This window comes from Hyperolius riggenbachi, chromosome 10, assembly GCF_040937935.1.
Source record: "Hyperolius riggenbachi isolate aHypRig1 chromosome 10, aHypRig1.pri, whole genome shotgun sequence".
Classification (NCBI taxonomy): Eukaryota; Metazoa; Chordata; class Amphibia; order Anura; family Hyperoliidae; genus Hyperolius; species Hyperolius riggenbachi.
In genome coordinates this window covers 185086114-185112226 of record NC_090655.1, presented here as the reverse complement: position 1 = coordinate 185112226, position 26113 = coordinate 185086114, and the positions used below count along the sequence as shown (strand labels likewise).

Here is a 26113-nt window from a genome sequence, read left to right as displayed (position 1 = left end):
CGCCGCTGCCCCGCTCTGCCCTGCTGTCCCCGCTGCCATTCAGACCTCGATCAGTGCCGGGCGACCAGATAGAGCGGGCGCTAGGACCTAGCGGACACCGCTGATATGCGGAAGTGACATCACTTCCGCATATTTGTGCCCGGTGCCCGCTGTATCTGGTCGGGTCACCCGCTGATCCTGAGGTCTGAAGCGGCAAGGTAGGTGGGGTGGGGAGCGCGCCTGCCACTCACTACCTAACGGGGGTCCCTGTCACTCACTCACTACCTAACGGGGGTCCCTGCTGTCACTCACTACCCAACGGGGGTCCCTGCTGTCACTCACTACCCAACGGGGATCCCTGCTGTCACTCACTACCCAACGGGGATCCCTGCTGTCACTCACTACCCAACGGGGGTCCCTGCTGTCACTCACTACCCAACGGGGGTCCCTGCTGTCACTCACTACCTATCGGGGGTCCCTGCTGTCACTCACTACCCAACGGGGGTCCCTGCTGTCACTCACTACCTAACGGGGGTCCCTGCTGTCACTATCTAAACGGGGGTCCCTGCTGTCACTCACTATCTAAACGGGGGTCCCTGCTGTCACTCACTATTTAACTAGGGGTCCCTGCTGTCACTCACTATTTAACTGGGGGTCCCTGCTGTCACTCACTATTTAACTGAGGGTCCCTGCTGTCACTCACTACCTAACGGGGGTCCCTGCTGTCACTCACTACCTAACGGGGGTCCCTGCTGTCACTCACTATCTAAACGGGGGTCCCTGCTGTCACTCACTATCTAAACAGGGGTCCCTGCTGTCACTCACTATTTAACTGGGGGTCCCTGCTGTCACTCACTATTTAACTGGGGGTCCCTGCTGTCACTCACTATTTAACTGGGGGTCCCTGCTGTCACTCACTATTTAACTGGAGGTCCCTGCTGTCACTCAGTATTTAACTGGGGGTCCCTGCTGTCACTCACTACCTAATGGGGGTCCCTGCTGTCACTTACTACCTAACGGGGGTCCCTGCTGTCACTCACTATCTAAACGGGGGTCCCTGCTGTCACTCACTATCTAAACAGGGGTCCCTGCTGTCACTCACTATTTAACTGGGGGTCCCTGCTGTCACTCACTATTTAACTGGGGGTCCCTGCTGTCACTCACTATTTAACTGGGGGTCCCTGCTGTCACTCACTTTAACTGGGGTCCCTGCTGTCACTCACTATCTAAACGGGGGTCCCTGCTGTCACTATCTAAACGGGGGTCCCTGCTGTCACTCACTACCCAACTGGGGGTCCCTGCTGTCACTCACTACCCAACTGGGGGTCCCTGCTGTCACTCACTACCCAACTGGGGGTCCCTGTCACTCACTACCTAACTGGGGGGTCCCTGTCACTCACTATCTAAACGGGGGTCCCTGCTGTCACTCACTATTTAACTGGGGGTCCCTGCTGTCACTCACTATTTAACTGGGGGTCCCTGCTGTCACTCACTATTTAACTGGGGTCCCTGCTGTCACACACTACCTAACGGGGGTCCCTGCTGTCACTCACTATCTAAACTGGGGTCCCTGCTGTCACTCACTATCTAAACGGGGGTCCCTGTTGTCACTCACTATCTAAACGGGGGTCCCTGCTGTCACTCACTACCCAACTGGGGGTCCCTGCTGTCACTCACTACCCAACTGGGGGTCCCTGCTGTCACTCACTACCCAACTGGGGGTCCCTGTCACTCACTACCTAACTGGGGGGTCCCTGTCACTCACTATCTAAACGGGGGTCCCTGCTGTCACTCACTATTTAACTGGGGGTCCCTGCTGTCACTCACTATTTAACTGGGGGTCCCTGCTGTCACTCACTATTTAACTGGGGTCCCTGCTGTCACTCACTACCTAACGGGGGTCCCTGCTGTCACTCACTATCTAAACGGGGGTCCCTGCTGTCACTCACTATCTAAACGGTGGTCCCTGCTGTCACTCACTACCCAACTGGGGGTCCCTGCTGTCACTCACTACCCAACTGGGGGTCCCTGCTGTCACTCACTACCCAACTGGGGGTCCCTGTCACTCACTACCTAACTGGGGGGTCCCTGACACTACCTAACTGGGGGGTGCCTGTCATTGCCTACACTGGGGGGCTCCTGTCACTAACTGAACTGGGGGGCTACTGTCACTACCTAAACTAGGGTACTCCTGGCGCTACCTTAACTAGGGGGCACCTGGCGCGGAAGCAGTAGATTTGGGCGCATGAGACAAGTGGACAAAAAGGGCGCCCCATTCACTTTCATTATAAATATCGTTTAATGGGCGCTGAACGGGGAAAATAAGGCGCCGGAGATTTTTAAGGATTTATAACGGCGCCCGGAGATTTTTAAGGATTTATAACTATGTTTGTGATGATTTAAGTTTACAAAATGAGCCCGTGACGAATAACGTTTATGAAGATAATAAATCACTATTTCTAAAACATTTCTAACACATTATTATCCACCCAAAAAAATAATTTACATTTTTTTTCTTTACATTCTTTATTTATTCATGTCTGTAAAACATTATTATCCATAGGGGGTTTTAGGTTTAGGCACCAACAGGGGGGTCTTAGGTTTAGGCACCTACAGGGGGGTCTTAGGTTTAGGCACTAACAGGGGGGTCTTAGGTTTAGGCACCAACAGGGGGGTCTTAGGGTTAGGCACCTACAGGGGGGTCTTAGGGTTAGGCACCTACAGGGGGGTCTTAGGTTTAGGCACCAACAGGGGGGTCTTAGGGTTAGGCACCAACAGGGGGGTCTTAGGGTTAGGCACCAACAGGGGGGTCTTAGGTTTAGGCACCAACAGGGGGTCTAGGGGTTAGGGATAGGTACAGGGAGGGTTTTTAATAAACGAAAATATAAGTTTCACTTTACAAACAGGGAAGATTAACGTTTTAAGAATTGCCGATCTCATACACATTATTTAGTGATTTATACATTTTTAAATCACTATTTATAAACGAAATTCTACACAATAATTTCTATAAACGATATTTCCATTTATCGTTTATACCACGCGCCCTTTTTTCCGACGCCCTTTTCGTACGTACGCACCTGGCGCTACCTAAACTATCCAGGCCAGCCAGCCCAGCATCACCACCAGCCAACCAGCCCAGAATCACTATCAAAAAGGCCACAGCATCACCACCAGTCAGGCCAGCATTTACTTCAACCAGCCAAGCACAGCCAGGGGAGGACTGGCCAGGGGGAAAGGGGGGAGATTTCCCCCCAGGCTGCCTCTCATTTAATGATTTAGGGCTGGTACAGTGCCTGGTGCATTCATGTTTTTGTATAAAGCAATGTGAACCACTAGGCTGGCTGAGGCAAATAAATGCCCAATTACAGAGCAATTAGAGGGAGGGCAAGCTGGTAAATATACATTGCATGATACAGAGCAGAGGCTTGCCTGCAGGGTCTGAGGGAACAAATCTGTCTGGTCTCTCACTATTGTTAAATGACTGCATGTGCACAGCTGCATAAGGTATTAGGTTGAAAAGTATTAGACAATCCCTAGACTCCAGAAGGGCTTCTTGAAAACAGTCCCTAGACTCCAATGGGGCTGCTTTCAGGACTTGTGTGAGAGATTGGCAGGGACAGGATTGATATTATAGGCAAGTAGCCTCTGTGTGATTTGGCTGCAATACAGATAAGCTCTCTGATCCATCTCAGGCTATTCTCATCTCTCTCCCACTACTGGAATATAGCACATGGGGCACGTGTGTGATGTCATTTGGGCTGGGGCTGCTGTAAAAATGGGCCTCTAATTTGTGTTTCCCCCCCAGGCCAAAAGGTCCCAGTCCTCCCCTGAGCACAGCCTAGCATCACTGCCAGCCAACCCAGCCACAACATTGGCCACAGCATCACCGCCAGCCAGGCCACAGCATCACTGCCAGGCCTTTCAGCTCATACATCATCCCCAATCCAGCCAAAAACAGTATTGCCAGGTACAGCAGCCAGTAGAGGAGAATTCAGAAGCCAGGTGAGAGGTGTCTACCATATTAAGGGGGCATTCTGCCTATTTATGTGAAATGCTGTCTATTTATGTGCCTCATGACTGCTGAATTTGTCTTGTTGGGGGTCTCATGATTGCTGAATTTGTTTTGTTGGGGGCCTCATGATAGCTGAATTTGTCTTGTTGGGGGCCTCACGCTTGCTGACTTTGTCTTGTTGGGGGCCTCATGATTGCTGAATTTGTCTTGTTGGGGGCCTCATGATTTCTGAATTTGTCTTGTTGAGGGTCACATGATTGCTAACTACGAGACTATGGGAAAAAAATGAATCATCATCATATGAGACAATAGCATTAAACCTACTTTTTTAGCTTTTTAAAACAGAAAATAAAACTGGGAGGTTCTAAAAAAATGAATATGAATATATTTTTTCAGGAGTAGGATGGATGAAATTGTTTATCTTTTCAGTTTTTCAACTTGGATTTTCCATAATGTTCATGTATGTGCTAAAACGTTTGTATAGTATTTAGTTTAAATTGCTGTTACCACTTTGCGATAGATAAGTGACTTGTGGGTTGCAGTTTGGGCCTCCAAAAAGTTCGCCACCACTGTCCTAATCTAATGTACGATTGGCCCCACCCATGGCCACGCCCACTCACTGCATGACCACGCCCAATTTTTGCCACGGCGCGCTGTGCGCGCCGCACATAGCCCCCGCCTAGTGCCCCCAGGTGCCACTGATGTCCAAGGACCCTAGGAACGCCCCTGGTCATGACTCATAAAGGCAAATGCATTGTGGGACTTGTAGTTCCGTAACAGCTGGAGGGCCGAGTTAGCCCATGCCTGCTCTAGGCCCATATGCAATTAACTTTTTCTCCTGAGTTTTCTCCTAGGTGATATTTTGTAAACTTGTCAATAAAATGTCTTTTAAGACACCAGCAAGCAAGAAAATACTCAGAATAATTTTGATAGTACCCTTTCTCCTACTTTGTGGTACTTTTTCAATTGCAAAATGCTGAAAATCTATTTTAAAAAGATGTTGAAAAATTATTTCTTGGGAGAAAACTCAGGTGAAAAAGTTAATTGCATATGGCCCCGTGACTCTTAAAGGACATCCGAGGTGAATATAAACGGATGAGAAAAACAATTATATCTATCCTCCTCCTACATATGACCTTTTTAAGATATTTCACAGTTTTATTATATACTAGCTGATAGCCCAGTGTTGCCCAGATATGCATTTGGCTGGTGTTTGGTCCACCCACTTTTTCTAACTCTAACACACAATGGCTATCATTCATAAAGCGTTCCCGCATGCAGAAATGCTAAAAACAGACAACTTTACCGAACACTGAGCAAAATGTGTATTCATAAAGGCTGTTTCCGCATGCGAAGCTGACTTTCCCGAGCAGAGCGATAAATTACCGCATTGTGCGGTGATTCCATGCGGAAATGTAACAAAATGTAAATTCATAAAACTTTACGCAAGCGGTATGCGGACGGGGATTATCGCTCCCCTGGATGTAGCGATAGGCATACGGAGTACATGTAAGTGAATGGGACAGACCTCCCAAGCAGCAGCAGAGAGAACACCGCACGGAGGGACTTGGCCAGCTTCTCCTGTTTCCGCATACCTACCGACAGCCTGACGCCAGCCTACAGCGGGATATCTCCGCACTCCTATAGCAACAGGCAACATTTTTATAAATGACCACTCAGAAGGCTGAAATACCGACAGCGGTGTTTCTCCGCACGGATTTAATTTACCGACAGCACTTTTATGAATGATAGCCATTTACTCAATGGCCTCTATTCATAAAGCATTACCGCATGCGGTAGTGATCAAAACAGCTGACTTTACCGACCATTTAGCAAAGTGTCCATGCAAGCGAATGCATCCATGAGCGCTGTCACCAGTCTGTATGTATTAAGTGTCCATTCATAAAAGCTGTTTCCGCATGAAAAGCTACAATTCCTGAGCAGTGCGGGAAATTACCGCCTTGTGCGGTGATTATCTCAACACATGTCACTACATGTCAATTCATAAAGATTAGAGCAGAAGGAATTGGAACGGAGAATACTGGCTGTTTAGATAACATGATAAGCATGCATATTTGGGGTAGAGCTACCTAATACTGGCTATCTATACCGGGGAAGGTGGCTGCCTAAGGCTCTGTTCCCACTAGACTCACAGCTAAGTGGAGTGTGGAGAAAAGAAAGGGTGTCCGCACGATGTCCCTTGCATCAAGTTCCTTTATTATGGACGTATCCACACCAAATCACACATCATGTAAGCTACATGATGTGTGATTTGGTGTGGATACGTCCATAATAAAGGAACTTGATGCAAGGGACATCGTGTGGACACCCTTTCTTTTCTCCTGTTTCATTGGATTGGCCTGTCCTGGTTCCAGCACTGTCCCAGGGAAGTGTGAGCGGTTTTCTGGTGACTTCTAAGTGGAGTGTGAACAGCCTCTATGTTATACAGAGGAGCCATTCACACTTGTCACGCTGCAACGGATCCAGGGGATCTGCTGCAGTAAACGGACCGCATTTCTGTGCAGTTCGCCGTAATCCCAGGCCAGGCAAACGTATTTCCCTATATAGCCTATGGGGGAGCGCATCTGTCCTGGGCTCCAGTTGCATCACTGCGGAGCATCAGAGTGGACATTATACTGTCCACTCCCACTGGCTGCACATGGTGCGGAAGTAAGTGAAAACCAAACCTAAGGCCAGAAACCCACTAGGCGCAATTTCTAATCGCTAGTGATTTGAAAAAGCTTGTTTATGCAATGCTGTGGGGAATTTTTATAAAATCAAATCGCTCTAAGTGGGATCACACCCATAGCATTACATTAGCAAGAGTTTTCAAATCACAAAGCGCTCAGAAAATTGCTCCTAGTGGGTTTCTGGCCTGATACTGGAGGCACATCTGGCTATCTATGGCCTGGTGCACACCAAAAACCGCTAGCAGATCCGCAAAATGCTAGCAGATTTTGAAACGCTTTTTCTTCTTTTTCTGTAGCGCTTCAGCTAGCATTTTGCGGTTTTGGGAAGCGTTTTTGGTGTAGTAGATTTCATGTATTGTTACAGTAAAGCTGTTACTGAACAGCTACTGTAACAAAAACGCCTGGGAAACCGCTCTGAAGTGCCGTTTTTCAGAGCGGTTTGCGTTTTTCCTATACTTAACATTGAGGCAGAAACGCATCCGCAATCCAAAATCTGCAGCAGCCCGGGAGTATGCGTTTCTGCAAAACGCTTCCCGCTCTGGTGTGCACCAGCCCATTGAAATACATTACCCTAGCAGGTCCGCACCCGCAAGCGGATCACAAACCGCAGCCGAACCGCTCGGGTGTGCACTAGGCCTATGTGTTGCTATTTTGCTTTAAAGGGGAACTGAAGAGAGAGGTATACAAAGGCTGCCATGTTTATTTCCTTTTAAGCAATACCAGTTGCCTGGCAGCCCTGCTGATCATCTGCCTCTAATACTATTAGCCATAGCACCTGAACAAGCATGCAGAAAATCAGGTGTTTCAGACTTTAAAGTCCAATCTGACAAGACTAGCTGCATGCTTGTTTCTGGTTTTATTCAGATACTACTGCAGAGAAATAGACCAGCAGGGCTGCCAGGCAACTGGTATTGATTAAAAGGAAATAAATATGGCAGCCTCCGTATACCTCTTACTCCAGTTCCCCTTTAAAGCTAATGGGAACCCATATTTAAATAAAAAAAAGTCAGATACTCACCAAGGAGAGGGAAGGCTCGGTCCTAATGAGCCTTCCCTCTCCCCTCCCGGTGCCCTCGGTGCTGCGCTGCCTGGCTCCCCCGTTCACATCCCCCGCCGAGCCGAGTCCTCCCGAAGACAGGCGGCTCCATACTGCGCACGTGCGAGTGCGTCATAGTGGGCGCTCGCGCGTGCGCAGTGTAGAGTGGCCCGTCTTCGGGAGCACTCAGGCTCCCGAAGCATTTCTGAAGCCTCCCTTTGGCCCGGAAACAGCGGTATTTGACCGAAACGGTCGAATACCGCTACGGGGGAGCCAGCGCAACAGCGGGGACCGGAAGAGGAGAGGGGATGCTCTGTGGGACCCAGAGCCTCTCTCTGCTTAGATGAGTATCTTACTTTTTTATTTACAGTTTGGTTCCCATTCACTTTAAGAGGTGGGATAACCAGGGCTGATGCTGCTTTTTAATCTTATCTTGTGAGTAAGGCTAGGTTCACACTTGCCCGTAGCAAATCGGATTCGTTTCAAATGGATCCAATTTGGTAAAAGAAAAATGTTTTCCTCCATTTTTCCTGTTTTTTAACCTCCCTGGCGTTTTGGGTAATGCGTACATAAGTACGCATTACCGTTTTTGTTGAAAAAAAAATTCTTGCTGTAGCTAGCGTAGTGCAGTTCTTGCTGTAGCTAGCTACAGCAGTACGCCATGCCGTCCGCATCCACCCTCCCAATCCCCGCCAGCCATACTTATGCGTCCGAGATCCCGCAAGAAGCGTGACTTCCTATCGTCGCTTCTCCCGCCGCCATGGTGATGATCGGACATGACGTCATGACATCATGGGGAGCTCCAATCCTTCCCATTGCGCAGCCTGGCGGTGATTCGCCCAGGCTGCGCTAGGCGTTTCGGGGGGGGGGGGGGGGGACAGCCACTGTAGCGGCGGTGATCTGACAGAACATGTAGCTTGCAAAGTGCTAGCTACATGTTCTGAAAAAAAAAGTAAGTAAAAAGACCCTCCAGGGGCTGAGCAATCCTCCTTGGTGTACATGGACGAGCTGAGCTCGTCGTCCCCCTTCCCTCAACTGGGTCCCCCGTCCCCGCTCCCCATCCAGCTACTTGTGCAAAAGTTGTTAAAATGTAATGTAGGCAGCGAACGGGGAAGCCTTCTTTCTTTGGGTTCGCCGCTTGACTTCCTGCAATGCCGCCCTCTATACTTCAGAGGGCGGCATTGCAGGAAGTGACGGGCGAGTGGAGGAAGTAAAGAAGGTAAGTGTCTTAGTTCGCTGCCTACATTACGTTTTAATAACTTTTGCGCAAATAACTGGAGGGGGAGCAGGGACAGGGGACCCAGGTGAGCGAGGGAGGGGCGACCCCCCCCCCCCCCCCCCTGTCCTGACTGCTACCCCCTCCAGCATGGCAGCCCCCTCCCCACCCACTGGCTGGGACACAGAAAACGGATCCGTTTCTGTGTCCAAATAAATCTCTGTAGAGGGGGATCTGCTTTTGCATAGATTTTCACTACCTCTCCGTGTATCAGGGATCCGGGTCCATGAAAATCCTGCAAATCCGGACTGTCTGTTCAGGTTTTCAAAACGGATCCCCCTGAACGCAGATGGATCCTTTTTTTTTTTTTTTAAGTGAAGAAGGCTTCTATTTTTGACATTGGTATCCGTGGCTCCGTTTTTGATCAGGGCCAAAAAACAGAGCCACGGATACGTTTTTAAAACAAGTGTGAACCTACTCTTACAACAGATCTCTGATGGAGGATGAACTGCACAGACACCATGCTTTGGTTTCTCTCAGGAACACACACTGTTCTCTTTTCTCTCTGCTCTCTGACTAAAGGACAACTGTAGTGAGAAGTATATGGAGGCTGACATATTTATTTCCTTTTAAACAATACCAGTTGCCTGGCAGCCCTGTTGCTCTATTTGGCTGCAGTCATGTCTGAATTAGACCGGAAACAAGCATGCAGCTAATCTTGTCAGATCTGAAAATAATGTCAGAAATACCTGATCTGATGCATGCTTGTTCAGGGTCTATGGTTAAAAGTATTAGAGGCAGAGGATCAGCAGAGAAGCCAGGCAACTAGTATTTTTTAAAAGGAAGTAAATATGGCAGCCTCTATATACCTTTCACTACAGTAGTCCTTTAAACTTTATTTAGCACTTCCTGGTTAACAAAAAGACAACATTGTCACATGACTGCAGATCAGTGGATGTGCTGTATAAGGGCATATAAATAATCACACATCATAACACCCCTACTTGTTGATTCATTATAAATAACGCAGCCGTCAGTGCACAATAGCATGTAGCGTGATCGCAATAGTTCGTTAGCGCAGCCATTACAATGTTAATTAACGTAGTAGCAGCCATGCTTGTGGACTTTCGCGTATGCGCTACATGCTGTCGCACGGCAATTAGGTTTAGCTGACATAAGTTTAGTATGCATTGTGGACCCCGTGTAGCATGCATTCATTACAATTACTTCATGCTCCATCAAGTAACTTGTGCTGACGGCCACGTTAGTTATAATGAATCAACCTTTATAAGAGACAGACTTTTGTCATCCAGGTATTGAATTAGCTCAGCATAAGCCTCCTGCTTCTTACTTCTGTCCTCAACCATGTCTGAAGGTTCATGTAGGATGGTCTGTTTAAGGTGACCACACACCATACAATTTTCATGCAATCTGACCATACAATTTGTATACAATCTTACCAACATCCATGTAATACCGTATAACAGCACTTGGTGATTGATTGTACAGCCAAAATGCATGAAAATCATATGGTGTGTGGCCACCTTAAAATTCAAAAAGTGCAGATGGCCTAGGAATTTTGCCTCCCACAGCTCATAATTCTTCTCATCTCGGTTTAAAAACAGCCTGTTTCATTGGTTTGTTCCCCCTCTCCTTGGCCCATAACCTTTTGTGATTTTGATTTAAGAGGTAGGATAACTGGCCTGATTCTGCTTTCTAGTGTTATCTTGTGAGTTACAGCAGACATCTGATGGATGACAAACTGCACACTGACACCATATTACATTATAGAGGGGGAGGGGGGACATACCTAATACTGAAAGCACATCCAGCTTATCTATACGAGGCGGGATCAACAGAATCACAATCACTTCAAAACCCTATGACTGCTGGCAGACCTTGTGGGTCACCCATGAATGCAGGCAGATTTTGGGAGCCTATTATGACTACTGGCTGGTCAGAGGGGCATATTGAGGAAATTGGGTGGGGGGCGTGGATGGGGAAATAGAGGGGCTTCTTGAGAATCTGGGGGAGAGAATGAGGTTTAATGATGGTGCATGGAGGGAAGGGTGTGCAGAGGGGCAAATTGAGGGTGTTCAAGGTGAGTGAGGAGAGATGGGGGTTAGTTTAGGGTCTGGGGAAAAGAGAGAGAAATATTGGGGGGAAAGGCATTATTGAGGGTCTGGGTCTGCAGGGAGAGAGTAAGGAATATTTTGGTCTAAGGGGAGAGAAAGTGAATATGGGGGTGGGGAAGAAAGGTTATTGAGGGTCTGAGGGGAAACAATGTGAGGAGGGCTACTGAGGATGCTACTTACTAGGGGTCTGGTGAGAGAGAGGTGCAAGAGTAAACAACTTAGGGGGTGCTGGACACAGCAAGGGCTGATTGGTGGTGATGGAGCACAGGGAGAAAAAAGTGGTAAAGAAATTAACTCTCACCTCTCAAACCTCCCACTCTTTTTGTCTGTTTGGAACAGGACTTCTCTGGAATTTGGCACATTTTTGTCACCTTGTGTTTTCTTCTGCTGTGCAGGCCAGTGACGTGGAGGGGGCATGGGAGAAGGTCAAGCTTCACACAGAAATTTTCCAGTGATGGCTGGGACTATGCGATCTGGAGGATTGCAGAATCCATATACTGTCAGCCACATCCCTTGCACCTTAGTCTATTGGGTCAGATAAGGAATTCTGATAGAGAGGGTCATCACAGCAATCTATCTGTCACATGGCTGTAATTGACAAACCTCTGTATCAACTGTCTGAAGGTATCCTAGAGGCCCAAACCCACTAAGTGATTTTCCTGAATGATTTTGCGTGCTGCACTTTTTTTATTGCAATATCGCGCAACCTTGTTTAATCAAAGTCTGTTAAACAATGTTCAACAACTGCCAATTATGCGTGATAATCTGTGGTTTTGAATGGCTGTCATGACGGATCCAACTGTTGACGGTTGTTCCAATCGCGCTAATTACCGCGATCCTTCAGTGTCATGTTCGTGCCTGTCATTTGTTCCCATGGTACGTGATTGTGGGGGATGGATTGGGGAAGGATTGTTCGTCACCGCGTATCCCCCGATCCATCTTCTGCAGTCTTTGTGTTTGTTCAGCTTTAGTGGAAGATACCAAATGACTTTGGCCTGTTAGTCTAATCTAGTCTAGTCTGTTAGTCTAATGACTTGTTAGTGGTATGCTGCCCTTCAGTGCATAGGTGTTTGAATCTGGAGTACTTTTTAGTGACAATGGGTGATCCTATCTATAACACCAATTCTTTTCGTTGATCTCATCATTTAAAGGTTTCAGCAATCTTCTGCAATGATTTGATGTTAGTGCTATAAAAATAAATAATAATAATATGGTAGGACATTACACTAGACTATGGAAGGGATTCGATTGTAAGCTCCTCTGAGGACTGTCAGTGACCTGACTATGTCCACTGTAATGTGCTGCACAGATGTCAATGCTATATAAATACATAATAATAATAATATTGTAGTATATTAAATAATCGTACTCAATGCCAAGCCGCTGCAGCTAAAGCTAACAAAAGTTTGGGATGCATTAAAAGGAAAATAAAAACTCGAGATGCTAGCATAATATTGGCCCTGTTTAACTCTCTAGTAAGGCCACATCTGGAATATGGAATTCAGTTCTGGGCACCACATTACAAAAAAAGATATTGCAGTTTTAGAGCAGGTGCAGAGACGAGCAACAAAATTGATACGTGGGATGGAAGGTCTCGCTTACCAAGAAAGGTTAGATAAACTGGGTTTATTTAGTCTAGAGAAAAGACGCCTTAGAGGAGATCTAATTAACATGTATAAATACATCAGAGGGCAATATAATAGCTTGGCGGATGAGCTTTTTGTCCCTAGGCCTTCTCAAAGGACTAGAGGACATGATCTGCGCATGGAGGAAAAACGTTTTAGCCATTTATTTAGGAAAGGGTTCTTTACAGTAAGAGTGATTAAGATGTGGAATGCATTGCCACAGGAAGTCGTTATGGCAAACTCTATACCTGCATTTAAAGGGGGCTTAAATGCTTTCCTTGCGTTGAAAGACATCCATGGCTACAATTACTAGGTGGTGCCTGGTGATGTTGATCCAGGGATTTTGTCTGATTGCCATCTGGAGTCGGGAAGGAATTTTTCCCTCTTGGGGCTAATTGGACCATGCCTTGTAAGGGTTTTTTCGCCTCTGGATCAACAGGGATATGTAAGGGAGCAGGCTGGTGTTGTACTTTGTTCTCTGGTTGAACTTGATGAACGTATGTCTTTTTTCAACCAAAAAAACTATGTAACTATGTAAAATTAGACTATTACTATGCTTTATAAATACTTATTATAATTAGGGTGACTCACTAATGAAATTCTTTCAGAGAGGGAGATATCAAGAGGAAAGGGAAGGAAAGATAGGATGGGAGAGGAGTAGAACATTTAGAGACATATGCAATTAACTTTTTCTCATGAGTTATCGTCTATGAGTTCATTTTTATCTTCTCTTTAAAATAATATTTCAGAATTTTCAATTGAAAAAAGTACCCAAAAGTTGGTGAAAATGTACTATCAAAATTATTCTAAGTATTTTCTTGCTTGCTGGTGGTTTAAACTGCATTTTATGACAAGGTGTGAAAATATCACCTAGAAGACAACTCAAGGGAATAAGTGGATTGTATATGGGCCTGGGAGGGGAAGAGGAGGAGAGATTGGAAGGAAGAGGTAAAGGGGAGATACAGCAAGAGAAAGGAGGAATGGAGAGTGACAGGGGACAGTAGACAACATTTTAGCCTTGCAGCAATAGGGTCCTATGTTCTAATCTTGGCCAAAACACAATACTGGGGATATTGGGGGTACATGGAAATGAAGGGGGTCAGGGCTGGCTTTACTAAGGACTCTGGGGAGACATACCCATATTCAGGAGACTGTGGGGACTTGGCAATACTGGGGTGACACATTGTTGACATGGCTATACTGAGGATTCTGCAATACTTGCAGGATAGCACCACAGATTATGAGGGGACATTATTGGGGATGATTTGTAGCTACAGATCTTTAAAAGGAACCTAAACTGAAGAGGATATGGATTTTTTCCTTTTAAAATAATACCAGTTGCCTGACTCTTCTGCTGATCCTGTGTCTTTAAAGCTTTTAGCCACAGCCCCTGAACAAGCATGCAGATCAGGTGCTCTGACTGAAGTCAGACTGGATTAGCTGCATGCTTGTTTCAGGTCTGTGATTCAGCCACAACTGAGCCAAATAGATCAGCAGGGCTGTCAGGCAACTGGTATTGTTTAAAAGGAAACACCCATATCCCTCTCAGTTTAGGTTCCCTTTAAAGGACTCATCAATCAAATCATGCTACCACCAGATCTACTTACCCGGGCTTCCTCCGACTCCCGGCAGCTGCTATGTCTCTCGCCGCAGCTTCACTGGCCCCTGGTCCCCAACGATGCGCAGGCTGACCTCCTGCGCAGTACACTCTGGCCCACATGGAGGTGATTGACTGCAGCGTTTGCGCAGGTGCAGTAGAGGACGACCTGGCAAGGCACCTTCGGGGACCAGGAGCCAGCGGGAGAGAGCGAAGCTGCGGCGAGGGACATATCGGCTGCCAGGGGCTGGAGGAAGCCCTGGGTAAGTAGATCTGGTGGTAGGTAGCATGATTTGATTGATGATTCCTTCAAATCAGGAGTCCTAGCTATTAAAGAAGAGTGGGAGAAGAAATGGAGGGGGAGGCAGAGATTAGAGGTATTGAGCAATGCAGATTAAGTGCAAGTGAGCAGGAGTCTGAATTCTTTAGTACTAGTGCAGTGCCTCAGCATTTCACATAGGCTTCAGTCATTGCTGGGACGGATTATCACTGAGGGCTCTATCTTTTCACTCAGAAAGCCTAACTGTATAGTCTGTTATTTTCTCTCCGTCTCTCCCAGCCCTGCACTGCTCTGTAATCTGACCTGTTTCTCAAGTTTTAGAAGAACTATTAGTTTATAATAGCAACACAAAACACCCAGCCTATGCTAAACTTGGTATGTCCTGGTCTGGATAGCCAGTGCCGTAATGAGCTGATAACAGAGGATTTCAGATCTGTAAGTGAAAAAAAATGCACACCATTTGTATGCCTGAGGCCGGCTTCACACAGCAGATTGGTGGTACCGGTGCTGCTGCACCGCTTCTCCACAAACAGGCGGTGGGGTGCACCACACAGCTCCAGTGTGAAAGGGGTCTCAGTGTGGAATTCCTTAACTCAGTAGCTGTTTTCCCTGTTCAGTGCACACTGCTGGAGCCTGGAAACAGTTCAATGTATGTTAACTCAGCAGGGAGGAGGCTGGTTCCCAGTCACGCGGGTAGTTCTGCCCTGTCGGTGGCTCTGGGTTCTGGACTCTTACTTTTACCAGTAATCACTCCTTTTGCTTAACCTTCTGAGTGGTATGCCAGACACTGTGTTTGGCAAGAAATGTTTGCAGAAAGCGGTATGCCAAACGCAGCGTCGGGCATGCCGCTCAGGAAGTTTTGATAGGTACAGGAGCCCCACAGTATTAGTTAGCTAGGTGTAGGTGCTCCTATAAAATGTAGGCAGCAATAGGCAAGTTAGTATAAGTGCCCCCCACCCCCTGATTCCCCCCTAATCACCCCAATCCAGCCGCGTATTCACCAAGCCTTGTTCCAGCAATTGCAGTAGCTTCTCTGCACAGCTCCGGTATCCTCCGGTAGGAGGATGGGGACTGATGTCATGCGTTGATGACACCATAACGCTGCCCAGTCCTGATCCACCCCATACCGGAGGATACCAGAGCTGTGCAGAGAGGCTGCTGCGATCGCTGGAACAAGGCTTGGTAAGTAAGCGGCTGGATTGGGGGATGGGGGGCACTCATACTAACTTCCTTATTGCTGCCTACATTGTACAGGAGCCCCTACACCTAGCTAACTTATACTGCGGGGCTCCTGTACCTAGCTAGCTTATACTGGGGGACACCTTTACCTACCTAGCCTATACTGGGGGACACCTGTACTTACCTAGCCTATATTGGGGGACACCTGTACCTACCTAGCCTATACTGTGGGACACCTGTACTTACCTAGCCTATATTGGGGGGCACCTGTACCTAGCTAGCCTATACTGTGGGACACCTGTACTTACCTAGCCTATATTGGGGGACACCTGTACCTAGCTAGCCTATACTGTGCGACACCTGTACCTAGCTAGCCTATACTGGGGGAGACCGGTACCTAGCTAGCAGGCCCGGCCCACCTATGATGCCAAGTGAGGCGACTTCCTCAGGCGGCGGCAGGGCATGGACTTTGCCTTCAAGTAGGGGCCCCCAGGTTACATTTGCCCTGGGGCCCCTATGCTGCTGAAACCAGCCCTGGGTGGCGGAAGTCTGGGGGCAGCGCCAGGCAGAAAGAGGAAGTGTGCCTGGCCTGCCGCCACCCAGCTTACCATCACCCGCCTAGCCGTGGAGGGGGTCCCTGCTATGAGGTGAGCTGGAAGGGAAGCAGCCAGGAAGGGGGAGCAGCGAGCACACCGCCCACTGTACTTACGTACTTGCGTACAGTGGGCAGCGTTGAAGGAGGAGGAGATCTGTGGGACGCATGCAGAGCTGACAACTCCGACATCTGGAACGTGGAAGTCAGATGAGTCATTAATCTTCCGCCCGCTGCCGCCGCCATACATCTGGAGGGGGAAGCGCCGAAAGGGGGGGACCCAGGTGAGAGGTGCTGCTTTGCCTGCTGTTCCCTCTTTTTGGCTGCTACCCTTTCAGTTCACCTCACGGTGAGGACCCCCCATACTGGGGCAACTATGTTACCTAAACTGCGGGCAACTATACTATCTATACTGGGACAACTTTATTAGCTACCTATACTGGGGCAACTATACTGGGGGCAAATATGCTAGCTACCTATACTGGGACAACTATACTGGGGGGTACTATACTAGCTACCTATACTGGGGCAACTATACTGGGGGCAACTATACTAGCTACCTATACTGGGGCAACTATACTGGCTACCTATACTCAGGCAACAATATTGACTGCCTTTATTAGATGCAACTTTACTAGCTACTGGGGCAGCTATACTGGCTACCTATACTGGGGGCAACTATACCTGGCTACCCTATACAGGGGGCACATATACCTGGCTACCTACCTACCGATACTGAGGGTGAAAATGTTTGGGTGCCGTGCGATCATTCCAAATTGGGGGGGGGGGGAGCATCCTCACAAGTTTGCCTCAGGCAGCAAAAAAGTCTAGAACCATAGCAGTGCATTGTGAAAAAGCTTTCAGTTAAAATTAAAACGCGTATAGTGGGAATTGTGCCATAGGAAAACATGGGCATTACTTTGAAAATCGGTCTTCTTTCAGTTTTAACTAAGAGCAACTGATTAAGTGTAAAAGGGGCCTTACTCTACTAAGCTATTTTTTTCACATTATGTTCACTTTAAAAAGCTTTGTGAATCAAAGTACATGTAATTAAGTACCTCTCTTGTATATGCTGGTACGCTTTATGTTTTTTACTTATTAAACTCATTAAAGAGGAGCTTCGCGAAAATCTTAAAATTTAAAACACATAAAAAATAAGAAGTACATTTCTTCCAGAGTAAAATGAGTCATAAATGACTTTTCTCCTATAATGCTGTCACTTACAGTAGGTAGTAGAAATCTGACTTTACTGACAGATTTTGGGCTAGTCCATCTCTCCATAGGGGATTTTCACCATGGACTTTATTCTTTATAAAGACATTCCCTGAAAAAGATTTATACAATGATGCTGGACAGCCTCCCTGCTCACCGTACACTTTTTTGGCAGTTGGACGGAGCAACTGCCATTCCCTAAGTGCTTTTAAAAATAATGGAAACCCTAAGAAACCCTGAGAAGATGGGCTAGTCCAAAATCTGTCAGTAATGTCAGATTTCTACTACTCACTGTGACAGCAACATAGGAGAAAAGTAATTTATGGCTCATTTAACTCTGGAAGAAATGTACTTCTTATTTGTATATGTTTACATGTATTTTAAATGTTAAGATTTTCATGACAGAGGTCCTTTAATACATTCATTCAATAAAAACACAACAGTTAATTTAATGCTTTTTATTCCTTTTCCTGACTTTGCACATACTGTACAAACACAGATTTTCATTTAATGGCACATTTTTTTGTTAACTAGAAACTTTTAAAGGAAAACATTTATACTGCACTGGATGGTGTGTCACTTTAACATCTCAGACCTGTCACCTGTCACATGCAATCACAGTTCTGCTGTCACACAGACTTTCTACGACTCCTGTCTTCACTTCCTGTGTGTGTTGTTATGGCGGAGGAAACAGAGGGTTACACAGCACTGTCCAAAGGAGAAGAGAAGCAGACATATATACATCCTACGATAGCAGAGCTTCAAAAACTCCTGGATAGTAAACATCCTTCATTCTCTCATCATGTGAATGAAGTGTGGCCAAATTTATACTTGGGAGATCTGTGAGTATTGTGCTGTCAACTGAATCAAGTATGATAACACTAGAGAGGAGCAATAATTTCAGCTCATGTACGCATTTCTAAGTGAGCAAGTCAAACCTAGACGCTGCAGATAAATTAGCTGGCAGCAAGTGAATTAGCCTGCAGTTAGAGGTATTCATTGACTAGATTTAATCCACCTGTTTCAGTGGAAATTTTACTGTTAGTAGAATTCATAGCCCATCATTACTTAAAGCACTATTTACTTATGCCATGGTAAGTGATGATGTCCTATGATCTAGAAAAGATCTTGATTGTGTATTCAAAAAACTTAAAAATCTCATGGGCATATAAGCACCTGCCCACAGTGCCTGTGGCAGCATATCGGGAATTTTCTAAGTGGTAGCCAGCCATCACTGTGCTTCCAGCTTAACCAATACAGTATTAACCGTTTTCCTGGTTGCACCTTGCTCCAGTTGATATTAGATGAGATTCTGGCAGGAATTTGATATACCAGTAATATAACTATCGCAGTCACTATTTTGAAAATAAAACGGCCTTTCCCAGTCATGGTGTGACTGATAAAATTACTTGAAAACAATTGAGCGGACCATAACTTTGAATTGATTTTGATTAGACAAAGCATTTTAGTCAATTTTAATATCTAATCTATTCAAAGTATTGAGGTGTGCATTTGTTCCTTTTCAAAGGGGCCTCATGCAAACAAGCACCTATTTGAAAAAAATGTTCTGCAAACTGACCTATAAGCCTATAACATTTGCTAATTGTTGACTTGCAAAAAAATAAATAAATAAATATATATAACCCTTTAATAAAGGTAACTTTAAAAATTATACAAAATATCAGTTTGTAAGCTTTTAAAATAAAATAATGACAAAATGACAAAATATTACATTTCACATAATGTCTATGGATTATTCCAGCTACTTCAGATTTTATTGTCACTTATCGCAGATGTACTGATTTCCTCATCCTCATGTGCATCTCTACACTGGGCATGATCAATGATATGTAAATACTTCTGAGTTTATGCCATTATGTAAAATTGTATGCAAATATTTGCAGCTTGAAAATGCACCAATCAAGTCCCACCCAGGTTTAAATTGATTGGTTCAATTTCAAGCTGCATATATTTGCATAAAAATTTACATTAATGCGCATAAACTCTGAAGAATTTGCATATCATTGATCATCCTTTACTCTACACCGATGAAGTCCAGAATAACCGGAAACAGTTAACTACAAGTTGACATCAACCAGGGGCGTTTCTAGGTTCCTGGGAGATCCGGGGCACCCCTGGGCAGCAAGATTGTGTGGCGCGCGCAGCGAGCCGTGGAAAAATGGGCGTGGTCATGCCGTGGCAAAGTGGGCGTGGTCATAGGTGGGGCCAAATGTACACGAACATAGCAGTGGTGTAACTTAAATATATTCAATAGGTAGTAAATATATTCAATAGGTAGTATCTCACATTTACAGCACTGCGTAATACGTTGGCGCTTTATAAATGCAATAAATAAATAAATAAGCCCCTCACCTGGCTTCTATCTTGTTTTCGGCTGGCTGGCCTGTGTGCTGTACTCGGGTGGCGGTTATGCTGGGCTTGCTGGTGGTGATGCTGAGCTGCCTGGCTAGTGGTGATGCTGTGCCTGCCTGGCTTTGCTGGGTGCTGGGCCTGGGGCTGGGGCTTTACTGGGTGATTTGCTGGGCTGGGCAATTTGCTTGGGGCTTCACGGGGGTGAGGGCATTTTTGGACGTTTTGCTGGGCTGCGGGCTTTACTAGGCTTTGCTGAGCTGGGAGCTTTGCTTGGCTGTACACTTTGCTGGGCTGGGGCCCGGAGGCTTTGCTAGGCTGAGGGATTTGCTTTGCTGGTCTGGGGGCCTGGGGATTTGCTTTTCTGGGATGGGGGCTTTGCTTTGCTGGGCTGAGACCCAGGGGCTTTGCATTTCTGGGACCGGGGGCTTTGCATTGCTGGGGCTTTGCTTTGCTTGTCTGGGGCCCAGGGGGTTTACCTTTGCTGGGGGCTTTTCTAGGCTGGGGCTTGGGGGCTTTGCTTTGCTGGGGGCTTTGATTTGCTTTGCCCAGGGGCATTGCTTCAGCATAGGTAGCTAGGTATAGATGCCTTCAGGATAGGTACCTAAGTATAGATGCCTTCAGTATAGATAGCTAGGTATAGGGGTCTTCAGTATAGGTAGGTAGGTATGGGGACCTCAGTATAGGTAGGTAGGTATGGGGCCTTCAGTATAGGTAGGTAGGTATGGGGTTCTCAGTATAGGTAGGTAGGTAGGTATGGGGCCTTCAATATAGGTAGGTAGGTATGGGGTCCTCAGTATAGGTAGGTAGGTAGGTATGGGGCCTTCAGGATAGGTACTTAGGTATAGATGCCTTCAGTATAGATAGCTAGGTATAGGGATCTTCATTATAGGTAGGTAGGTATGAGGTCCTCAGTATAGGTAGGTAGGTATGAGGCTTTGTATAGGTAGGTAGGTAGGTAAGTAGGTAGGTAGGTAGGTATGGGGCCTTCAGTATAGGTAGGTAGGTATGGGGCCTTCAGTATAGGTAGGTAGGTATGGGCCTTCAGTATAAGTACGTAGGTATGGGCCTTTAGTATAGGTGGGTAGGTATGGGGTCCTCAGTATAGGTGGGTAGGTATGGGCCTTCAGTATAGGTAGGTAGGTATTGGGTCCTCAGTATAGGTAGGTAGGTATGGGGTCCTCAGTGTAGATTGGTAGGTATGGGGCTTTGTATAGGTAGGTAGGTATGCGGCCTTCAGTATAGGTAGGCAGATATGGGTCCCCAGTATAGGTAGGTAGCTATGGGGATTTCAGTATATCATTAGCAGATCAGCGTCATTAGCAGAAGCCGGTCACTAGGGGAACAGAGGAGGAAGAGAGAGGTCTGCGGCTTTGGTTTCCAGGCTCCACACTGGAATCCAGGCAGAGGTAAGCTGTCGCTGTTCGTAGATGAGTGGAGCAGGAGGGGGGGACGTGCAGGGACCAGCGGGGGGGAAGAGGAAGCGAAGGGCGGGCGCCGCAATATGAGGTATGAGGACTCAGGGGGCCTGGGAGCGCAGCTCAGGGGGCACTCTGACCATAATCGATCCAGGCCACCATGGCATCAGGTGCATGGGCGGTGCCCCGGATCGAAAGGCCTAGTGACGCCTGACATCAACAACTATAAAACTAAAGCTATCAGTGTTCTACGGTATAAACAGTGGTTCTGTATGCATGCTCAGTATATGGTACAGTAAAATCTCTTTATAGTAAACTCTGATATATTAAACCTCTTGATATAGTAAACTCAGTCCTCAGGTAGCAGCAAATGCATCTGTATAAATATACAAAGTATGACTATTTTTGATATAGTAAACTACTTTTCCTGGTCCCTTGGAGTTTACTATAAACTATTCTACTGTGTAAATAAATATGTGAGATGGTGATACCATTGTTGTTTACTAGTTTAAAAACGGGCAAAAGAAGGTAGTTCAAGCCCTATTTTAGTGCATAAGTTAGTGAATGTCGATCAATTGGCATTGCTCAAAGTTTTGTGCATTGCACATCTGTACTTTTTACAGTAAATATATTTAAAATATATGGTTGCTGGAATCTCTAGTCCGATTTCCTTTTGAGATGACTGCAATTTTTTTTTTTTAGAGACAACTGTCCAAACTCCACCACCTATCCCATCTTCACATAAAAGGTGCTCTGAGGGGACAGCAGCCAGTCTTTATGTGCACTGATCACCTGACTCAACTTATATCCTCCCTTTCCTGAGACATGTACTCTTTGTGGCCAGCACTAAAGCTGAGAACAGTCATATTTACGTAGCTATTTATGCTAAGTGTGTAAAAATAATTGAATCCCTCCCACATCCTTCCCAGAGTCATTATGAAATGTAAAATAAAACAGCAATGACAAATGCTTTCTTATTATTTGCAGAGCAATGAGAGGCACACATGGCTTTGATAAACACAATACAAAGGGTGGTGGAAGGTTAATTGTTGTATGAGCAGAGAGGAACTGCAGCTGCAATGCAAATAGAGGCAGCCATATTCTTTCCTTTTAAACAATACCAGTTGCCTGGCAACCCAGCTGATCTATTTGGCTGCAGTAGTGTCTGAATCACATACACCTGAAACGAGCATCAGAATAAGAATCGACTTTATTCGCCAAGTGCGACCACTGAGGTTGCTCCCAGAATTGTCTGTGGTACACACTGCAATAGAACAGTTTACAGACATATAAACAGGCATAAAGACATACAGATAAACAGCGGAGCACTTAACATCACAGAGACGGGGCGCAGGAGCTACAATGCAGTAACATTAGGGACCTATGCGTTCAGGAGAAGGACCGCATGTGGGAAGAAAGAGTTCCAGTGCCTGATAGTTCGGGTGGAGATGGTTCTGAGGTGGCGACCCGAGGGGAGGAGGGTGATGAAGTGCCTGCCGAGGTGGGAGGGGTCATTCAGTATTGTTTACCCTGAACCTCAGTTGGTTGGTGTCTAAGAGGTCCAGAGATGGCAGGGGTGACCCGATGATCCTCTCTGCAGTGTTGATAACTCTTTGAAGCTTGAGTCAATCAATTGCAGATGCGCCTGTGTACCAGACAACAATGGAGGAGCACAGGATATACTCGATGGTGGCAGTATACAGGACCGCGCCTGGGCGGGTGCTGCGGGTGCATTGCACCTAGGCGCCTCTCTCTGACAGGCGTCGCCCGGCCGCCGCTCACCCCCTCTAGATGTTGCTCCCTCTCTCCCTCCCTCTAGCCGTGTCAGACCTCGATCAGGCGGCGACCAATAGTGCGGGCGCTAGGACCTAGCACACCGCACTGATATGCGGAAGTGACATCACTTCCGCATATAGAGCGGGTGCGTCCGGCGCCCGCTCTTACTGGTTGGGTCGCCCGCTGATCCTGAGGTCTGGGACTGCAAGGTGAGGGGGGAGTGGCGGCTAGAGGGGGGGGGGGGGTCCCTGTCACTCACTGCCTAAAGGGGGTGCCTGTCACTCACTGCCTAAAGGGGGTCCCTGTCTGTCACTCACTAGCTAAAGGGGGTCCCGGTCTGTCACTCACTACCTAAAGGGGGTCCCTGTCACTCACTACCTAAACGGGGGTCCCTGTCACTCACTACCTAAACGGGGGTCCCTGTCACTCACTACCTAAACGGGGGTCCCTGTCACTCACTACCTAAACGGGGTCCCTGTCACTCACTACCTAAAGGGGGCCCCTGTCACTCACTAAAGGGGGTCCCTGTCTCTCACTACCTAAACCTGGGTCCCTGTCACTCACTGCCTAAACAGGGGTCCCTGTCTCTCACTGCCTAAACGGGGGTCCCTGTCACTCACTGCCTAAACGGGGGTCCCTGTCACTCACTGCCTAAACGGGGGTCCCTGTCACTCACTGCCTAAATAGGGGACATGGGTGTGATTAGGCAGGACATGGGTGTGGTTATGTGGTTGGGTGCGGTTAATTTATCCACTCCCATAGGCGCCAGAGAAAATCTTGCACCCAGGTGCCAGGCACACCAGGCTCACCCCTGGCGGTATAGAAGCAAGTCATCAGATACCACGGCATACTAAACTTCCTCAGTTGTCCCAGGAAGAACAGTCTTTGCTGAGCCTTCCTCTGGTTTATGCTGGTGTTCTCCCCCTACTTCAGGTCATCTGTGATGGTGGTGCCCAAGAACTGAAGCATGCAGCTAATCTTTTCAGATCTGACAATAATGTCAGAAACACCTGATCTGCCTCGTGCCTGTACAGGATCTATGGCTAAAAGTATTAGAGACAGAGGATCAGCAGGACTGCCAGGCAACTGGTGTTGCTTAAAAGGAAATCAATATGGCAGCCTCCATAGCCCACTCACTTCAGTTGCCCTTTAAGCAATGCTTGGGAGGTTGAACTAGGGGTTTCACTTTGCAGCAATACTGTAGGTGCAAAGGTGACAGGAAGTGTGGGCTAATCTCAGCAACTGGGTAACAGAGAACAATGAAAGATTATTCACTCTGTGGGTCTCAAATTTACAAATGGAGTGCTTCCTTTGAGTCTGAGACTCATAAATTATAGACTACTCACTTGAAGAAAAGGAAGAAAAGTATCTTATAAAATCTATAACATTTATTTATCACAAATTATAAAAATATATAATAACTTAATTCTTTATAAAAACAAGAGCACTAGCTCCAATAACCTGAGGGACATGATCATCGACCTGTGGGCCCAACATTTGATTGTTAGCATCATAGATAGGTCAAACAGTTTGAAAAGCTGGAGCTCACAGCAAAAAATAGGCCTAAATAGTGTGGACCACAAAAAACAGTTCAGATTCAAAAAAGAGGTATATGTCTGAAGTGCACAAAGATGTAGAATCCTGAGCAATCCAAAATAGTATCATGGATCCAGACAGAAAACTTCCCTAATATTGCAGTGTACATAGATAGCAGTAGGTATTCCTCATCATCAGAGTAGCAGTGTTCCTGGGTAGACAATATATTCAGTACAATCACCAACTCAGGTGCCCCTTCTTTGTTCTTTAATCATATTACATAAGCGAAATTCATCAAGGCATCGCGACATCCATCAAACATACTGTTTACGTGACCGTTAACCTCAAAATCAGTTGTAGTATAGGATAGTATAGGATATAGCTTAGGAGATCACTGTGTTGGTAATCAACAGGTAAGTGGATATACAGTGCAGAAGTCCGCCAGTCAGATAAATTAATAATTTGTTTCGACGTAAGTTCGTCCATGGTGTCAGCATTCAATGCTGATTTATACACCAATTGTTGGTTTACTTGTGCTGATGGCCATGTTTGTCCTTCAACCTGCCTGATCTCAATGTGCCTCCCCTGTCCCTCGTATCTGGCCCACCCACTCCTAAAAAATGTTGTTGTGATGTCACAGAGGACAGTGAGGATTGTGAACCAAGATTAGGAGAGGATAAAGATTCCTCATGTGAGGTATTAGATAGGAGTGATTCCAGAGAGGATGCCGAAGGAGCTCCTTTTCTTTTAGGTGAAAAAATATCAAAGTGTGTTTGTGAGATGTCTAATTGTGACTTTTTAAATTTTTGGGGGGCTGGATTCAGACCTCCTAGATTCATTTCACTCAGTGAGGATAGGGATGAACTCGGTGACTGTTTGTGTGTAGGATTTGGAGCTTTAGGGTGTGGGTTAGGTTTATTAGGCCTGGGTTGAGCAGGCTTGTTAGGTAAAGAAGGTGTAGGTTGTGGGCGGGGATTGGGTTTAGGTCTATTGGTATTCCATTTATAGGCTTGGCCCATGGCATATGCCAATCTGTCTCGTTCAAACTTCCTCTCCTTCATATCAACTATACCCCTATTATAATTCTCCAGATGTTTTTTCAATTTTTCTTTGCTTTGTTGGAGAAATGGGTGTTCCCTGAAGGGCTCCAGTTTAGAATCAAAATCTTTAATCTGGTCATCAACACAGGTGATTTCCACCTCATGTAATTCAATCATCAGCGTCATCATAATTTTGGAGCAACATAATTTTAATTGCGGCGTGGCGTCCTGGGGCCGCCGGGCGCCATTATTAGGCCGGCATCCGTGCAGACGGGATTGTATGATGAGCCTGCCCTGATGATGCTGGCGACTTTGCCAGTGAAACCGGTCGGCAAACCAGGGCTCATCGCCCACCAGTAGCATTGCTCCACCTGGGGGACCACTGACATCGATCTGTACAGAGCGGATGAGTATCTT

The 26113-nt window shown here is 46.6% G+C and overlaps 1 protein-coding gene across 3 annotated transcripts in view; it reads left to right on the top strand.

Annotated features, from left to right (window-relative positions):
* LOC137534060 (dual specificity protein phosphatase 13A-like) overlaps positions 1-26113 on the top strand; it is a 79328-nt gene that overhangs the window by 4767 nt on the left and 48448 nt on the right. Inside the window, exon 2 of one of the 3 annotated variants that reach the window (XR_011024298.1) lies at positions 3788-3984. The exons of 1 other annotated variant lie outside the window; for it this stretch is intronic. Coding sequence is in view for 1 of the 2 variants with exons in the window: in XM_068255390.1 (XP_068111491.1) it covers positions 18235-18398 (164 nt within the window). In the remaining variant the exon portion in view is untranslated. Of the gene's footprint in view, positions 1-3787; positions 3985-18208; positions 18399-26113 lie in introns of those variants that run through there. One more of the 3 variants, XM_068255390.1, reaches the window with a different exon arrangement.